This window comes from Mytilus edulis, chromosome 5 (genome assembly GCF_963676685.1).
Source record: "Mytilus edulis chromosome 5, xbMytEdul2.2, whole genome shotgun sequence".
Lineage (NCBI taxonomy): Eukaryota > Metazoa > Mollusca > Bivalvia > Mytilida > Mytilidae > Mytilus > Mytilus edulis.
The window spans coordinates 26077765-26097976 of NC_092348.1; the positions used below are offsets into that span (position 1 = coordinate 26077765).

The following is a 20212-nucleotide window of genomic DNA, read 5'->3' on the forward strand; positions in this document are numbered from 1 at the left end:
GTAAAAGTAAATTGTTCGTATTCCTATAGATAATTAATTAATCTTAAAATCCTCTTAATTCTTAACCAGAATTTAATTTCTCTTTAAATACATTTAATAATTAACTCGTTTTTTTCTTTCGATCATATGAAAAAAGTTTAGAAATGTTCAGATGTGTAAATTTCTCGTATAAGTTTAAATAAGATCATATAAATAGATTGGAGCGTATCCCCAAGTTTATCTATATTTATTCATATGTCATATTTCTATCTGTCGATACGAACATTAATCTATCTGATATACAATTCTTTTTTACATGCAGTGTAATTAGTGGGTTTTCCATATCACATATATGACAAACTACGAGATACTGGATATGTGAATAAATTATAATCTTGTATTGAGCACAGTATTGTTTGTTATTTCAGAATGGTAGATTTAATTTCATTATCTATGTAAGTATAAACACGATGAATTAAAACTATATTTTACATCAAACATTTGTACACATTCGAAATGAGATAAGAATTCTTCATTCGAGTATTAAGCTACAATATACAAATATGAAAAGAATGATATGGTGAAAATACCCAATATGTAGCCTCAACCAAATTAAAACTAATTAAATCAGGAAGTTGTTTTCTGTTAAGTCCATTTGAATCATTGTATTAACTGTTTTTCCTTTAAATCACTCCACAAATGAATCTTATATTATATACAAAATAAGGCAAATGATGAAGATAGTTATATTTGGCTAATTCTCTTCTCTGAGGCCAATTAAACGAGAACCTTAATATTATATACAGTAATAATGAAGAACATCACTGTATAATATACCCATACCTATGATACATGTTCAATGTGAGCATTCTTTTAATTTTACATTTAAAAAAGCGATAAAACAATATTGACTACGGGCAAATGTAACCCAAAGATGAAATATCAAAATAATAGCAGTCAGGTGTACTCCAGACTTACAGTTTCTATAAGTCAATTCAAATACAAAACGTGTTGCACCATCACAACCATACAAGACAAAAACAAAATACCTTTGCAGGTAAACTATGCCCGACGGAATGACAAGCTTAAAATTAATAACCAAATTTCAAGACATCAAATTAACAAAGGCTCCTGACTTAGGACAAGCGCAAAAATGCGGCGGGGTTAAACATATTTATGAGATCGAAACCCTCCTCTTTACATTTAGCTAATGTAAAATGAACAAACACACAGCAATACGCACAGTGAAACTTAGTTTAAAAGAAGCCCGATACCTATTGTCAGAATATGTAACACTAGAAACTAGGCAAAATGACAATAATACATAAAAGAAGGGCGAAAGATATAAATTAACAAGGGACTAGTATCAGTAACTGACATGCCAATGCCAGACCTCAATTGAACTAAGTGATAGATAATGTCTTCATCATATGAAAACCAAGCACACATCATTATACTCTATGTATTGAAACATTTGTTTTCAGGACACTTCCTGTAGTTGTATTTTTAAAGATAATTTTCTGGGTATCTATTTGTTGTAGATTTTCAGACAGATACATGAATTTATGTGGTAATCAAGGATTGAATCCGACCACACTTGATCAACACACAGTGGTAAGTGTACAGTTTATCGATATCAATTAAAATAAAAACTAAAACATTAGAATAAACTTGTTCATGGTAAAATTTTAAATTTGAAGAAATCACTACACTACTTAAATTTATCAACAGAGCAATACAAAGCTAAGACTGGCAAAATGTGCAGTAAAACAGCGGAATACATTCTGTATACAAGTGTTTCTCAATGTTAAAAGATTGCAAAGTTCTTCAGTTTTACGTTCTGAAATTATTATACTTTACATATAAAGTTTTTTTGTGTTGTAATCATGGTAATGATGAACAATGCATGTAGGTAAATTTTTAACTAGGATATGAAAATTTAAATACAATATGCATTAAAAGAAATAATTTCAATAAATCGAGTGTTCATAACTTGAATATTTCAATAATACTTCTGTACAAATAACTTTTTCGTTGAAAAATCCCAGTTTTTAATTTGGGTTAGTTACCTGAATATATGTATGCTCTTCAATGTAAATTCGGCATAGATGTGAGATATTATGAATTCAGTAAGAAGAAGGCATCTTTAAATTTATTTTTTGACCTTTCAAATAGAAAATCACAATGCTATTAGAAATTCACAACTTACCACATGTTTCTTAGGATATTATTTTGTTTTAATTCTCCAACCGATATGAAAGGGGTCTTTTGAATTATGTTCCTCATTTTCATCTCTTAAAGAAATAAAAATACATGCAACAACCGTGTAGATTCATGTGATCGGCGTAGTCTCTTTAGATCTTCTTCTGCTAGTTATCAACCTTATTGTTTTCTATATGATAATAAGAAGGTGTGGTATGATTGCCAATAAGATAACTATAACATATATGTCATTTTGTCCGTTTTACTTTTAATATGCAGTATGTACAAGAATGGCTGCATACGTATATCCTTTTTTTTTTTTTTTTTTTTTTTTTATAACTCTTTATGTTTTAAATCACAACAAACATATTAGATGCATGATTTTTTTTGTAAGTTGTTATTGCCATTGAACTAACTGTCAGTAACTATGAGTGTTGTGTTTCATATTTGTTTTTCGTTCATTATTTTGTGCATTAGTTTTATGGTTTGAATTGTTTTACCTAGGTCATTTCGGGGCCTTTTATCGGGGACTATGCGGTAAGAGATTTTCTCATTGGTGAAGCATTACAATGCCTTATAGTTGTTGATTTTTGTGTACTTTGGTCTCTTATGAAGGGTTGTCTCATTGCAGTCATACACATCTTCAATTGTTTTGTTTGATATAATCTCGGATATTGAATCAACTGCATAAGATAAAGATCAGAACTATTTATGATATCCAGCATATAATTATTAGTATGACAAAAAACAAACAATTCATATCAAAGAAAATGAATCTAATCTTATACATTACTTGTGACAGTAATACGTCGTTGATTCTTGATTGCCAACTTGTAGTTTATATTAATATGTATCTACTGTTGGTTAATTATTATTTATTGGATACCCATTGTCGTGGGTTTCGTGTATACAGGTGACAACGAATTCAAATGTTCAACGAATAACACATTTTCTATAGGATGCCAATGAAGGGATTGGCAAAACCACGATATAAAATATCCACAAAAAAGTTTTCTTCAATGATTTTATCCACAATATAAATGACCAACAAATATGATTCCACAGTGTATTAAAAAGAGACTCAGATGATATCAATGAAGGATATTTAAACTCATAAGTCGAAGACAAACCAACTCATTGATGTAAAAAAAAAACACGAATAGCACCGAAACACAAACAAATTCTGTATGAAACAAAACATTCACAAATAAAGACAAAACAACACAAATCACAAATCTTATAGTTCCTGAAGATTAAGCATATCGTATTCTTAATTTCAGTCTTTACGCTTAACCACAAGTCTTAGGGCATAGGTTTGTAAAATTGCTAATGGGCATGTAAAATTCTTCTATAAAGGCCAACAGAATCCAATAAAATTTTTCTAAAAAATGAGCTTCTGGCGTGTGGACTTTAAAGTTACGAGTGAATGCTGAAATGTAGTGTCATTTTGTTGCGCATGTACCTTAAGATTCGGTAAAACGTCTCATTTTGTTATGTTACATTCTAGTCAAAGAGGACGGGATTACATTTACGATAGATAAAATACACGTAAAATTGTGATGGCCTCGATAACATTTACGGATAGCTTGTTTGGTTGTGGTTCTTGAGTGTTTAAGGCTATTACATAATTTCTAAAAGTTGTATCATTTATTTGTTTAAACGCACTTTACAAAAGGAATACAAGTTATTCAAGTTAATAGTGTATAATAGGCGTCCGTCTGTGAAATTGTGATTGAAGATGACCTGAATTAACAGGATGCACTTTTACATAATAAATATGTAATTTTCAAAGTTTTCTATTTCTATTGAAATGTACATAACTAAAAAGTTTTAGTATAACATATGTTAACATGAAGTATATCTAACAGAGTAACCCATTTCTATTTCTTCATATTTATAGAAAGAAATAAGGAGATGTGGTATGATTGCCAATGAGACCACTCTCCATCCACATCACAATGTGTAAAAAGTAAACAATTATAAATCAAAGTACGACATTCGACACGGAATCTTGGCTCACAACGTAAGGCAAGCTATAAAGGGTCCTTAAAGGACTATTGTAAACAATTCATAAAGGAAACCAAAGATATCATCTTTATAATAAACGAAAAACATTTTTTAACCACATCAACAAACGACAACCATTGAACTACAGGTTTTTGACTTAGGACAGATGCATACACATGCACCGGGTTTAAACGTTTTAACAGGCGCTAACCTTCACCCTTACCTGAAACAGTAGTATAACATTTTAGCATATAAAAGACACAATAAAAATATCAATTGAAATTGCTTAACTTGTACAAACAAAATATATACAAAAACAAGAGTACATACACAATAACGCACAATAATTACAATATTAGTACAAAAGATGTAAAAAATGTAGGTTTTATGTAACTGGATGTTTATATCATTCTAAATAAGAAGCAATTATTGTCAATCTCCTTTGCAATAATAAACCTTTTAACTCACATTTATCCTCTTAGTGCATCTTGGTTGTGGTAATGTTTTGCCTCAGATTGCAATTTTCTAAACGTTGGTTATACGCTGGTCGTGCATTTAAAAAGTAAAATCACAAAAATACTGAACTCCACGGAAAATTAAACCGTATGGAAAGTCCCTAATCAAATGGCAAAATCTCAAAAAAAAAGCTCAAACACATCAAAAGAATAGATAACAAATTTCATATTCCAGACTTGGTACAGCATTTTTCTTCTGTAGAAAATGTTTCTTTAAAACCTGGTTTTAAAGGGAGCGTAACCTCTAACTTGTATGACAGTTGCATCAGATTCCATTATATTGACAACGATGCATGAAAAAAACAAATCTAATTGGTAAAAATACAGCAGTCACCACTGTTTTATAAATGCGATTTGAAATAACAGATCTTCAATGAGCATGTGGACGTAGAAGGGTGTAGGAGGATGTAGAACACCTACAAAAAGTCCGGAGTTGTGAATGCTTAACGTGTCTTTCCAACTTATACCCGTTTCTAGGACACAAAGCTTCAACTACTATTGTATTCTTATTCCAAAATTATAATTATTATTTATCAGCTCCAGGACGTGAAATTCACGACGAAAATCGGAATCCAATATGTACTTATAGATTAGTCACGAATTTGCTTTCTAACATTCTTCAACCATATGTTTTGGAGTTTTTCACTGAACAAGGGTACACACCTTTATAGGGGTTAGCTGAAGCCCTTCTCCATGTTCATGATTTTTTCCGTTGTGCTGAATACCAAATGGTAGCCTTTGGCTGTTTTCTGTACTTTGTCGGGTTGTTGTCACTTTTAAACATTCCATGTCTATTCTCTATCTAATTCCAACAATACAAATATCAAGTAAGAACATTCAACCAAAGTTATCGATCAGGTGTAGATTCCTAGGAATCGAAAAGATCTCCTCTTATAACTTCAATCAAAATATTTACAGCTTTTTTTTGCTATTATTCCCAATGCCATATTACAAAACTCGGTTACATTCTTTGACATTGATTTATCTACAAAAATTGTAATCGTAGATACATTTTATACAATCGTTTATGTTTTCAGAAATCAGGGATTCTTCATAATCACTGATTAAACAAATTCAGTGTTTCATATACATATATCAATTGATCTAATTATTAAAAAAATAATACAAGATTAAAGCTTATAATAACATTCATATTCTATTGTTTCATTGTGAGTTATAAAGATGTACTTTTTGATCAGATGATGGGCCAGGTGACAATGGTGTTGCTGGTATTGAAAATCCTGGATGGATACCACAGCCTTCATCTAGCACCGAAATGACAAGGTCAAACTCAACACAATCATCGGCGCCACCTGTCGTCAAAGCTCCAGGCTACGCAGAACAATATTAATGTAATCGGAATACGAGGGATTATTATTGTATTTGCAAGAAAACGACTCGTTTGTGCTGCGTACTACTCATCTGAATTCAATTGTATTTCATTACTAAGCAAGTTGTTGTTATATTAAACAAAACAAATGCACTATCCAGGACTGTTGTATTCTATTAATTCATTTTGATATCACGGTATACAGTGGAAAGTATCTATAAATAGATATGTATGTTACATTTTAGTGTATTGATTAACATGTAAATTGATGATTGACTCTGTAGAAAATTAAAATGCTTTGCTTACAATTCTCAATGTACCCATTTTACATGCATTGTGTTATAAAAGAAATTAAATTGATGATTTCAGAATGAACAAATAAGCCGTTAGTATTAAGACTGTTTTACTCCACACCAATCGCAGTCCAGCTTAATCATTTAAACATGAAACATATATGTCAATGATTATTAACCATATCCTAACAATGTTGCATAATACATGCGTTGTTGTTATCTATGGCCGTGTTCACACCAAACGCCGTGTAGAGTAAACATGTTTACAATTAGTTTAGTGTAGTGTACACTGGTTTCACATTACATTTGTTTACATCTATACACCTTGTTTAGCTACCTGTACATAAGATTTGTTCCCACTTGTAAACTATATGTCATTTAAATGTTCATTACGTAGAACTGAATTCAAAATTTTTGGACAATTTTTCTAGCGGTAAGGGAACAACCATTTGTCTTCAAAAGGGGGTGGGGTGGAAATGGAAATATTCCGTTCCCCAATTTGATAAAAAAAGTGGTCATACACATGATAAAAAAAATTTATTCTGAATCAAGAGTTTCCCCATACATTATAGTGTTAAATATTGAAAAAAAAAGTATTTGATCACCAGCATCGAAAAAAAGGAATAAAAACGTACGCGCGAAAAAAAATCTGACTCAGATAAAAAAAAAAATAACCCTCCCCCTTTTTTTAAGTTAAGTGGTTGCTACTTTATGAAAGCCATTTTTATTATTTGTAGTAGTTTGAATATACTAGAGATGTCTCGATTACGCATTAGAAAACGTTAGCTGCAGCAGCGTGCTTACAGCCGAAAAAAAAAGGATTGAGATATTAGGGATCACTACATTTTTATCTTTTCTGTTTGTTTCAAATGGTATTTCTTCTCCAAGTAGTATTTGGTCAAGGAATAGGGTAACGTTTTTTTTTTATTTATTTTAAGTGTTATTTAACGGATCTGAGATACTAGACAAACGTATCATTTACCTCACACTTTTTTTAGTCCAGATTTATGCGTGAATCGTTGTTTGAGTAAAGACCAGTGGCGAATATTTCTGTGTACGCCAAGTCGATTCGGGAAGACCTTTTCAAATGAATTAGGCAGCAACTATTTACTTCATTTTTTGGGGAGGGGAAAGGGGAGCGGGGGGAGGGGGGTAGGGGGCGTGGGCTATTGATTTTTTTCAGGACAAATTTTGGTGACAAGTCGAAATCAATTTTAGCATTATATATAGTGGCAGCTGAGGGTGAAACAAAAAAAAAAACAAAATTCAGGGCCAAAAACTGGAAACATTTTTGGTTTCCAAAACAAAATCCATAGCTCACCACCCCCACCCCCTTGCCTTTATGTTTTATACTCAACTATAATAGCCCCCCCCCCGAAAAATCAATTGGTTGCTGCCTTATGGGTTCGGCAATGATGCTGCTTTGAGTCTTGATAAAGAACGTTAATTTTTTTTAACAAAAAAAAATCTGTAAAATTTAGACAATAATTTCTGTAAAGAACTATGTACTAATAATTATCAAAAATATCAATTTTACTCAAAAATAGTTTCCTCCTTAAATATATATACACGGTAAAACTAATGTCCTAAATGCCTAGTTTTGTGTACACTTAACCTACACAAGGCCTACATTGACTATCGACTGTGTGTAGATAAAACATGATTTAAACTACATGTAAACATTGAGTTTTATCAATGGGAACGCAATTGTGTTTAGTTTACGTGTGAGTTACACTAACACAACACCGAATTTAGGTCAATGTGAACACGGCCTATGATAGTGATTCTATGTTGTGCTTGTGTACTATTATTTGTCTTCTTGTCTTTGTTAGCCATGGCGTTGTCAGTTTATTTTCGATACTTGAGTTTACAAACATATACCAATAATTTTAATTTAGGACCTTTGCCTCTGTTGTGAATGTGACTTTGTCTTCGTGTCCGTAATGCCGCAAACCAATGTTAACGTTGTTTCCCGTATTTTTGAAGTTGTGTGATAGTGACGTGAGCGAGAGAGATGTGTTGCCGGATGGACAAGAAGGCTGAAAGTTTGTACTGTCGGAGTGTATGCCGTGTATTCTGTATTTTATGTTAACGTCTGTATATACATATAGTGTGAATAAATCGTGACTGTTATTTTCTACAAAGATGGTGTTAAGTTACAAATTTATGAACGCTCGGAATTCTACGTTTACAACAGCCTCTATATATCTAGTAATATGATGCCTCGAGAGAGGATGGTATAAGTATGTCGCCTTCTGTTTTTGAATGTGTGCGAGATATTCGGAATTCTCTAACTTTATCCATGAATTGACATTAAAAATTGTGTTTATAAACTCCTACTTTTCACAATTTCATAACTTGATTACATATAGTTTAAAATACAGTTCTATTATTTATATGATATCAACGTATAGCAGCTTTGTTATTTTGAAAAAGAGTAGCAAACATCTTTAATTCAATAATGTTATTTTTATTAGTTTTTGTTATTCTTTATTTTGTTCTTTAATTTTGTAGACGATTAAATCGCGAAGTTAAAATGTTTGCATTCTGCATGTGTGGGTCAAATTACTATTCTAGTGTTTAAACATAATTAACAACACATCATTGATAACTGAGAGTTCTATTAAGAAAAACTACTACCCGTTCATTTGGTTCATAAACTAAACTTTAATGCTTTAAAATATGTCTGCATTGTCAAATATGTTGAACCAGGAACTTTATATGTATCAACTGGTGAGAGTAATAACAGCTTTGTCGAAATTTCTTTTTAGATCGTTGAAATGACACACGAATTAGTGTTTTTGAAGAAACTACATTATGCTACTTTAAAAATGCTACTTTTTGTACTCTTCTTTCTGTTTTTGTTTACTTTTTATTCAAAATAGGATTCAATATTTGAAAGTCAAGAATGTAAAAGAACCGGGACAATTGAATAGCTTCAAGACCAGTTTTATACGACAGACATTGATATAAAGGTAAGTCATCTGCGTTAAAATATGAAAATCAAAAGTTATAAAAAGTGATTGGAAATCCACATCTTCATATCTGTTTGTTTAATTCCTTTTTGTTACAATGAATATCTTCCCTGTCATGGGTTAGTTGAATAGTTGATTACTTACTCAGAAAATAGACCCACTTTATGCATTTGGCTCAATATGTTTTCGATATCTATTCATCCTCGGCTTTCAAATATTGTTGATTGAGCGTTTCCGGAGAAAGTTAATGGAAGCTCGAGAATCAGGTTCAATCCACCATTTTCTACATTTGAAAATGCCTATACCAAGTCAGGAATGTGACAGTTCTTGTCCATTCGTTTTTTATGCGTTTTGTTATTTGTTTTTGCCATGTGATTATGGACTTTCCGAATTGATTTTCCTGTAAGTTAAGTATTTTTGAGATTTTACTTTTTATTAAACTTCAATTAAGTTTATCAGATGTCAGATGTTTCGATACTAACATGATTTATAACAAAATGTCATCAATTGTATGTTAACATATTAATACACTATTAGAGGTCGGTCATTTAAAGACGTATCAACCGTATCATATACGTTGACGTATCCGCATCTGCAGATATACCAACAAAAAAAAACCAGCATATAATCCCGAGCGTTAATTTTGTGTACTTTCAATAATGCAAATGGGCGATTGATTAATCTCTAAAGGAGAAACTTACAAAACAATTAGGAAAAATCGATTTTTTTGTGAAATATGTAACCCGACTTTTAAAGATATTCCGGATAGTTGGAACAGTTTACAGGCATTATAGGAGTGAATACGGTAAAATTGTGTGTTTGTGTATGAACTTGTTCTCACGTAGAACCAAATTGTTAATTGACAAATAGAGTGATACTCAGTAATTTTCTATTACCTTTGATGATAAAATCGCAAATGAACAATATTCAAAGTTTCTTTAATACATGTATACAAGTAGTAAATTTTTTTTGTGTGCGTATTCATATAGGATGTTGAAATATATTTTTAACTAGATTATTAAAGGGTTGTGTACGATATTCGTGTACCTGCCCTACATGGGCTCCTTTTTAAAAGTAGTTAATAGAGCTTCTTATTTTTTTTTACAAAACACCACTATTACAAATATTGAAAGTGTATGTTTGATTGTTTCGAAGAGATTCCAATTAGTTTGTTTTAAATGAAGCATGGTCTTATTAATAAGCTCGGGATCACATAATATTTTTTGATCTATCTGCAGATGCGGATACGTCAACGTATACGATACGGTTGATACGTTTGTAAACGACCGACCTCTAATGAAATTAAAGATCCTTAGGCTAAGTTATCCTAAAATGAATTTGAACACTTTTAAGATCTCCTTTAATACATTTTTTTATTGATTTCTGTGTGTGTTTATTCATCATTGGCCTTCACATAATGGGATTAATCGTTCACAATTGAAGGTTAATCGAGAAAAGTATGCTGAACGAATGAGGTAAATAGTTTCTTTTTTGTTTTAGTTGATTGTTCTTGAACAGGACTTGTACCTATGATTTTCATAACACATATTTATACAATCAATTATCAACCAGTTCTACCATCTCGAGTAACTGAGATCAGAATATTTGTCAGAGTAAATCTAAATAGTAAAAAACCAGGTTTTATGAGTCGGTCTAGTAGCAGTGCCCAGTTTTTCCATTTGTATTGTATGTACTTATCTTTATCAAGGGCCAAACGTTGGTAGATAATGTTCTCCGTGGTAATGTTTAACATTTTGAGAGATTCTTGCTATGCATGCTTGTTGTTGTATTCATACTAATATCACTAAAATATAGGTTACAACCTGCCGAATTGGACTATTTACCGGATTTGTAATAACATAAGCAACACGACGGATACCACATCAACCTTATTCAGAATTCGAAGTACAAAATGTTTTCTCGAACACCAAATCCTGTTTTTTGATTGGTTGAATTCTGGGTTTGAATACGATATTCGTGCTCGAAATTTTTATGACGGCAGAGATACGTCAGGGAGTCAGCTGTTAATATTTGTCTCATTAGACACAAGTTAACATCGATTTTAAAGAACAAAGGTAAATAATATTGAAAATTTGAATTTTTCACAATATTTCCTATAAAAATTGTATCTTTGGTTTAGAAAGTTATCGTTTATGTAAAACAATTTAATGATACAGATATAGAAGTAAATGCATGGCAACTGGAAAGATATGAATCTTACAGGTAAATCTTGACTCAGGGATGTCCATTTTATACTCAGTCATTTTCACAACTGTGTTTCGCAAAGACATTGCTGAATCAGCCAGAAAATGCATAACACTTTGGAATTTGTCCGTCACTTGCAAACCGAAACGACAATATAATGATTTACATTTTGCAGCGAATCAATAACTGTAAATGCTACATTATATGCATGATCCGTTGTTTTAGGCGTTCACTTTGCGACCTTATACAATTATGCACACTTCTATGAGCATGATCTGTAATAGATAAATTATGATAATTCCAATTTAAACGAACTAAATCTATACTGTTTCACACATTATGTATGACGTCTTATATGTTACATCAGTGTCTCTGTAGTACATACACATTGTTTGTTATTTCAGAATGGGAGACAGTAATTCATTATTTATGTAAGTATGGACATTGTTATGTAAATATTCTTATAAAAGAATTAGTCTGTCTAAAATGTAAAGGAATTACAGTTATTTGAAATTTTAAAGATTTTTCGTAATATCAAAAAGATCGAAAATGTATACCGACGTTAAAAGCAGATGCCGAAAGATTACTTCCTTAAGATTATTTGAATAGTGTTTCAAAAATATTAATACTTGTGCTGAACGAAACAAGAATGTGTCCATAGTACACGTGTGCCCCACTCGCACTATCATTTTTATGTTCAGTGGACCAAGAAATTAGGGGTAAAAACTCTAATTTGGCATTACAATTAAAAAATCATTTCATAGGGAACATGTGTACTAAGTATCACGTTGTTTGAATTTCAACTTCATCAAAAACTACCATGACCAAAAACTTTAAACCAGAAGCGGGACAGACGAACGAACGAATGAACCGATGGACGAACGAACAGTCGGACGAACGAACAAACGGACGAATGAACGAAACAACGGACGAACGGACGCACAGACCAGAAAACTTAATGCCCCTCTACTATCGTAGATGGGGCATACAAATTGTACAAAATTAATAAGAAGTAGAGGATTCAGAAAGAATAACAAACGAATCACGTCAGGCGTGATTTTGATAACGTATTCCAATCCGTTTTTCTTTTACAATTCTCAAATTCATACTATTACGTGTGAAGGTTTGTTTAAAATTTGACCATAATTCATAGGAATATTATAACGATAGTGGATTGTATCCATATAGTTTACATATGCATATGTTGTGTACATGTTATCATTCTGTTCAGGTAATTACTTGTAACACGCGCGAAAGACGTGCGACTATTAGTAATTTAAGGGAAGCCTATTTGACTGTCCCTTTGGTATCTTTCGTCCCTCTTTTAGTTCCATAAAAGTCAGCAAATCAAGGACATTTCTTAAGGCAGTATGATGTTTTAAATGTACCGGAATTAAAAAAATCATTCGCAAAGGAGACTAAATTATCTATCATTGTACAGTTGATGAAATTTACCATTTGATTAAAACAACACAATCCGGAGTTGGTCATTGAGGCATCCACAACATTATACATTGTAAGAAGTAAATACTTTGACAGCAGCGAAATAATCAGACAATGTTGATTTTGAAAATCAATTACCTTAAGGTTGCACTTTGTAAATACAGCTGCTCGCAAAACACGCCTCTTTTGGGGAGAACTTGAATATTCATAGAAAATTAATTTTGTTTACATACTGGTTACCAGTTATGCTCTCTGTGTTTCATCTCACAGAGACATAACTTGGCAATGTTACCAGTAAATAAAAATGTGCATATTGTTTACATTGGAATCTGTGGTAACCTTTCATTAGAGGTAGGGGTAGTTAAGAAAATAAGTGTTAGTTTAAACTCTGAGAAGTTCAGGGCATATAAACGTTGAAAATATCCCGAACAGCCCTATATTTTGACCTTTGAAAAAAATTGTGGTGCATATGAAGATTTAATTCTAGGATAAGATTTTTTTCAAAACTACATAGTAAAAGTGGTACAGTTTTAGCCTTAAAAGGAGTTCCTATGGGAAATTGCATTGTCAATATTTACAGAAATGCAACCTATATAGGATGAAAAAGGGGATAATTCAGAATTTAACCAATTTTGCTTTATTTCACAGATTTTAAAGAAATTAACTCAAATATGAAGTTTTATGAATATTAAATGAAGATTGATAGAATCCTTGGCCTTAAATATGATGACTCAGCATAAATTCACAGTTTACAGTATGCATAGTTTACAGAAATTCCTGGATACACAATTAATTCATAATACTTTGCATATTTGTAAGTTAAATTGTTAAGAAGTGCTTATATTTAGTCTTTGCAGTCATTGAAACTCATAGATCCTTCCTGAATATTATGTATGGGGTGTTAGTGTCCTTTCGATAACCCATAAAGTAAGCCGCAACACCTAAATCTGGTTGTTTTTGTCACCACGGCATAATAAATACAAGCTAGAAAAACAGAATATCTTAACAAAACTTACAACAGTGTGTTCAATCCTGAATATGTACTAGATATTCAAAATTGCTAGAAACAGCAGAATGATTTAGGAAATTTGAGGCCCCAGGGGCAAAAAACATAGAAAATTGCCTATCCCCTGGGTCATAAAACAAATAATTTAACTTGTAAATGCTATGATTTTATGATTTTAAAGTTCTTGATATAGAAAAACAATAACTATGCTAGGAAGTAATGCAAAATTCAGATGTTAGCAGTCATCTCTTTAACATTTTAAGTGAATTTATATCTCAGTTTGGTATCTGCATCATTTATTTACAACCACTGGGTCGATGCCACTGCTGGTGGAGATTTCGTTACCGGAGGGTATCAGAAGCCCAGTAGTCAGCACTTTTTGTGCTGACATGAATTGTCATTGATATTGTTATATTTATAAATTTATTTGTTTACAAATGTTTTAATTTTTTGAAATACTAAGGCTTTTCTACCTCAGGCATAAATTACCTTAGCGTACTTTATTTGGCCTTTTTAACTTTTTTTGATTCGAGCGTCACTGATGAGTCTTTTGTAGACGAAACGCGCATCTGGCGTATACTAAATTTGGTCCTGGAATCTATGATGAGTTTATTTATATAATCTTGAAACATATTTAATTATAGTGGATTGGGAAACAAGTTTTGCAACTTATATTAATCCCTTTCCACTTTGCGGTTGCGAGTGCTGCCTTGTAGCGGCATAAGCCTGCTCTTTTTCGAAATCTACAAGGGTGTCTTTAACGTGCAAGAGATATGACACTCTCTTAACACGGGTCAGCCATTTATCGTCCCCTTCTGACGGACTATCGTCGTTTCCACAAGACCATACTCGCAAAAGGTGTCAAGGGAGCGCCGAAAATTCAGTCCCTGGCGAGACGGGAATCGAACCAGGAACCTTTGTATTAAAGATTGACTGCTAAACATTACATTTATAGTAATCTGATATGCTTTAAATATGTTATCAAAATAGTTTTAAACAGGTTCTAGGCATTTCTTATATCAGACAATATGCAAATAGGGTTAGCTGGTTAATTAAAATCTTGTTTTCAAATTCTTTAAAAAATTGAAACAGGGGATGGGGTATAAAATATACAGTAAAGAAAAACTTAGAGTATGCACTGTGATTTCTTTAAGGCTATAATTCTGATAAATGAGTATTAATGTGAGAAAAACTGATTTTAGGGAGTTTTCTATTTGAGTAAATATTTGTATAGGTTGCACTTTGTAAATACAGCTGTTTCTCAAAATACTCCTCTTTTGGGGAGAACTTGAATATCCATAGAAAATAAATTTTGTTTACATACTGGTTCCTAGTTATGCTCTCTGTGTTCCATCTCACAGAGACATAACTTGGCAATGTTACCAGTAAATAAAAATGTGCATGTTGTTTACATTGAAATCTGTGGTAACCTTTCATTCGAGGTATGGGTAGTTATGAAAATAAGTGTTAGTTTAAACTCTAAAAAATTGTGGTGCATATGAACATTCAATTCTAGGATAAGATTTTTTTCAAAACTTCATAGTAAAAGTGGTACAGTTTTAGCCGTAAAAGGAGTTCCTATAGGAAATTGCATTGTCAATATTTACAGAAATGCAACCTAAATGATGAATCAGAACAAAAATACATGTAAAATCCTGAAATCTGTGATTTTTGAGGATTTTCTGCATTTTTACCCCAAAAATGTAGAATTAGTGAAATATTGAATTTTGAAACTTGTTTTCATACAGAAAACATGCAGATAGTCAATTAATTACTGATGAAATATTTCTTTGGGACAGGGCCATTTTTGGAACTTAGTGAACCTAGTAATTTCTCTTCGAAACAATCAAATTAGTCGTTCTTCCAAAACTTCTAGAGACTTTATTTAGTTCTTAGTGTAAAATAGACCTTGTTGATTATCAATCCTATCCAGTTGGAGAATATAAGTGGATCATGCACTACCAGGATCGCTTTCACAAATTCAGTGTACTATGCTCTATAAAGACAAAAAGAGCAGTTGAAGTGGCTTACCAATATACTGACATTTGTTTTTACATTTGGGAGCTCCACATATTGTGCAAAGTCATAATCGAAGAGAATTTAAAAATTATGTAATTACAAAACCTATACTTCTTTGGCCAGAACTTAACTTGGTACATGGTAAACCATGTCACCCTCAAAGTCATGAGTTTTCAGAAAGGGCGAACGCTGACATAAATAGTAATAGTATGCAACTATTTTATGTTTTAATTTTCTTTCCCAGGTCAAACCATGAACGATTGATCATTCGCCGTATAAAGCATTATTGGGAAGTGACCCTAAAGTTGCCTTGTCATCGTCAGCTCTTTCAAAAGAAATTGTTGACACTGTAGAAACTGAAGAAACTGACGAAACATTGACTAAAATCAGCAAGGACCCATCGACGCAACATCTAATTCAAAATTTAATAACACTTTTAGATGATATATTGGCTCTCAACAATAACGACCTCTGTGTGCACATTAAAGAAGTTTATCTTGCCGCACTGACTTTAAATAAAGCTAATGCAAACAACGAACACTGACATTTCCTGCATCTTGATATCTTTATCTTTATGGGGAGGCTTAATAACATAATTTATGATAAAAGGAGATGATTTTTCACTTACTATTGTTAGTTATCCATTTTTAGATGGTGACGTTTCCTTGTCACAATCTTATGGTGATTATATATCTGAACGTGTGCGATTCACCCGTGTATGTATTAATGTATTTGAATAAATTAACAACGCCCTGGCTAAAAAAAAAAAGACGTTTGATTCGTAGTTAAGTATTTTACCTTTCTACCAGTGTGTTTGAAGTTTAAATGCGCACGAAACATACTTACATTCAAATGTAAGTCACAGCACTTGTTCATGAAATTCGTGGTAAATTATCTAACTACAAATTTGATTTTTGTAAACCATTTAATTACCACAAATTTCATGAACAAGTGCTGTGACTTACATATGAATGTAAGTATGTTTCGTGCGCAAATAGATAAAATACTCTATTTGGCGTAACTCTTTTTCAGGGTAATTCCTTTAGTGCTCATCGTTAAAATTTGTTGCTGGGGAGCTATTTGTTATAGAATTAGATGGTCAAACAGATCAGGAAATGAACAAACCACAATTATTCATCGCACTGTTGTAAGTAAATATATTGGTGAAACTTCTAAAATAACATTCAAAAATAACATGTGTAGCTCATAACTAAATGTGCATAATACTCAAGTTTTATGCACAATAGAAAACCCTCATTGGAAATTTTTACTTTTGCAAATTCATCCTTGAACATTTGAGTGTGTGGAATTTGTTTGAATATATTTTTCATCCAATAGGTTAAAACTATATAAGGTTAAGTTGCCTTTAGATAGAATAGACTATTGTTTTTCACTCATATCACGTTGCACGTGCGATCGGCTCCTAACTTATTTAAGGCTTTTTCTTGCAACAAAATGGTGCTGATAGTTAATAAAGGTACCAGGCTTAAAATTTGATACGTCAGACGCGCGTTTCGTCTACATTAGACTCATACATGACGATCAGATCAAAATAGTAAGAAAGCCAAAACAAGTAAAATTGAAGAGCATTGAGGACCGGAAATTCCTTAAAATTGTTCAAGAGCGGCTGACACTTAGTGAAATTGGCATTAAACACAAAATAATTATTAAAACAATTTTGATAACACTACGAAATTTATAACAAATTTAAACGATTCAGAAATGTCATCTAATATTCAGAAACAAATGTTTAAGAAATATATGTGTAAGTACATATCTATTACCGGAATTTGTTGTTAAATAACAATACAATGGTTCGTTGTCTTTTTAAAATAATCTATCGAATATTAATAGATATAGAAAGACGTGGTGTGAGTATATTTGTTTTTATATCCTTCACTTGGTATCATATGTAATCATTTGAACTAATTTTCCAACGCAATTGATTTAAAGTAAACACTTAAATTGTTGATATATCTTGATATTGCTTATAATATGTTTGTCAGTTAACAATAACAATAATACCATACGAATAAATTCAACCCGTTTTCATTTCAAAAGCGACAAAAACATAATTTATATTTTCCAGTGTGAGTTATACATATATATTTTTTTAGATTCAAGGGCCTGTTGAAAATGGTATTACTGGTATAGAAAACCCTGGATATTTGCAGCAGCCTCTAGTTTATACCGATGCAATCAGTCCAAACCCGAGACCATCATCGGTACTTCCATCAAACGAGCAAATGACCAAAGCACCGTACTATCCAGAACAGTATAATCCGGGGGCATCGCGTTATTAGTGTATTTAAGTTTAATGATTACGAGCGTTATTGCTTGTTTTAAATACTTACCATTTACTCTTATTCAAAAGATATTGCTTATACCAAATGTATTGTTATAAAAGACATCATTAATAATTGTAGTTTATACCGTATAGCGGGTTATTTTCGCCGGTCTAAAATTTCGCGATATTCATTGAATAAGGTATATGAAACATTTTGGGGGTTATTATTTTGGCGGATTAAAAACTTTAATCGATACCTTTGCATGTACACTTTAATTTGGCGATTTTGTTCTATCCGAAAAAAATCAGCGACAATTTACACTCCGCGAAAATAACCCGCTATACGGTATGCAATTATCATTAAACAAAGTCAAAAGAATCTACATGTGATATGTTTTTATATTAATGTAATAAGGGAATAAGATGCATATAGATTTACCAATATTTTTATAAAACATCATTATTTTGTATTCATCTGTAGGGTTTCAATGCACATATGTTGCATACAAAATTGACAGAAAAAAATAAGTTTACAAATAGAAATACTTATTTCGAAAATTATAAAAAGAATACATACTGTTCTGCTTGAATTGATATTTTGATATTTATATGTCGTGTACATGTTATTATTTTGTTCGGGTTATTACTTGTACAAACATGTTGTTCAAGTTATTAATTGCATGGTGCCATCATACAATTTTTTACTTGTACAAATAAATTGTACAAGTAATAACTTGTACAATGTTTGTAAAGAAAAAGATAATTACTTATACAACTCACTATCTTTGAGATATATCTTTTCATAAAAAAAATATTTTTTTTTAATGACAATGATACATATTTATTAATAATGGAATACTAACATTTACTGACATGCCAGCTACAGACCTCAATTAAACTGATTAAAAAATAATGTCTTCTTCATATGAAAATCAAGCACAATCCCTCCCGTTAGGGGTTTAGTATGATGCTATCCTAAAATACACGAGAAGACGTGACCCGTGTCATGCTAACAACTGGTTTAAGAATGAATTTGTTTATTTCTGATGCATGTGAATCAATTTTAATACCACAATATGCCATTCTTAATGACCTGACAATAGTATTGTAACCTCCGTAATTACATAAGCTGTAAATTACCTTCCATTATCACTTTGAAGTATATGTGGAGTTCCCAAAAGTGAAAAAAAAAAATTAAGTGAGTTGGTAAATCAGTTCAGCAGCTCTTTTTATCTTTAGAGTACAGTACACGTATTTGGTAAAGTGATCCTGGTAGTGCATGATCTACTTATATTCTCCATCTGTGTGTACTATTAGTCTCACGTTTTGTTTTAATTTGAAACAGAAACCGACTTCTTTTAACATAACTATTAGTCTCCCTTTCCCTTACATAACTATTAGTCTCACGTTTTTTGAATGTAAGTACTAAATTATTAGATGATTTATTTTCATGCCACAAGTTAATTATTTCATCATAAACTTTCTTTTCTACACTGTTTTTCATCTTTACACTTTAGTTTTGATTATTGAACTGAATAATGTTGCTCACATATTTGTAACATAAAAGGTATTCACATGTTAAAAGCGTATACCTTTAGGTGGCACGGTAGTATTTGCATTCCAGAATTTAGGTTGCTCTTTTGTGTACCCTACTTAGGTTAATGTATCTAAACAGTGTGATTGGACAAAAAATACATTATCAACTGAACATACTTTCTCAAACTGAGGGATGAATCAGGTGTAGAAAAATATGAAATAATTTTACATACAGATGAAAATGAATTTTTGAGAATTTTTTAGATTTTGTATTCACTGCACCATAAAAGACCTAAAAGTACTAGTGGCCTTAGGTTTTTAAAAATAGCAAAAAAAGTAAACGGTCAGGACACATATTCAAATTCATTTCTGAATAGTAAAATGAAAGTACTTCAATTAACTGTGAATGTAGAAT

The 20212-nt window shown here is 31.6% G+C and overlaps 1 protein-coding gene across 2 annotated transcripts; it reads left to right on the forward strand.

Annotated features, from left to right (window-relative positions):
- Positions 1–1570: 1570 nt before the first annotated feature.
- On the forward strand, positions 1571–19174 carry LOC139523309 (uncharacterized). 2 transcript variants are annotated; one of them, XR_011664592.1, is made up of 4 exons: positions 1571–1593; positions 11911–11937; positions 17007–17121; positions 18092–19174. XR_011664592.1 is itself a non-coding variant. In XM_071317181.1 (4 exons), exons 2-4 carry the CDS (start codon positions 11912–11914, stop codon positions 18275–18277), a joined length of 327 nt encoding a protein of 108 aa, XP_071173282.1. In that variant the 5' UTR covers positions 9263–9301; position 11911; the 3' UTR covers positions 18278–19174. The 2 variants fall into 2 exon arrangements, 1 of the variants encoding a protein (XP_071173282.1); XM_071317181.1 differs by lacking the exon at positions 1571–1593 and adding an exon at positions 9263–9301.
- The last annotated feature ends 1038 nt before the right edge of the window (positions 19175–20212 follow it).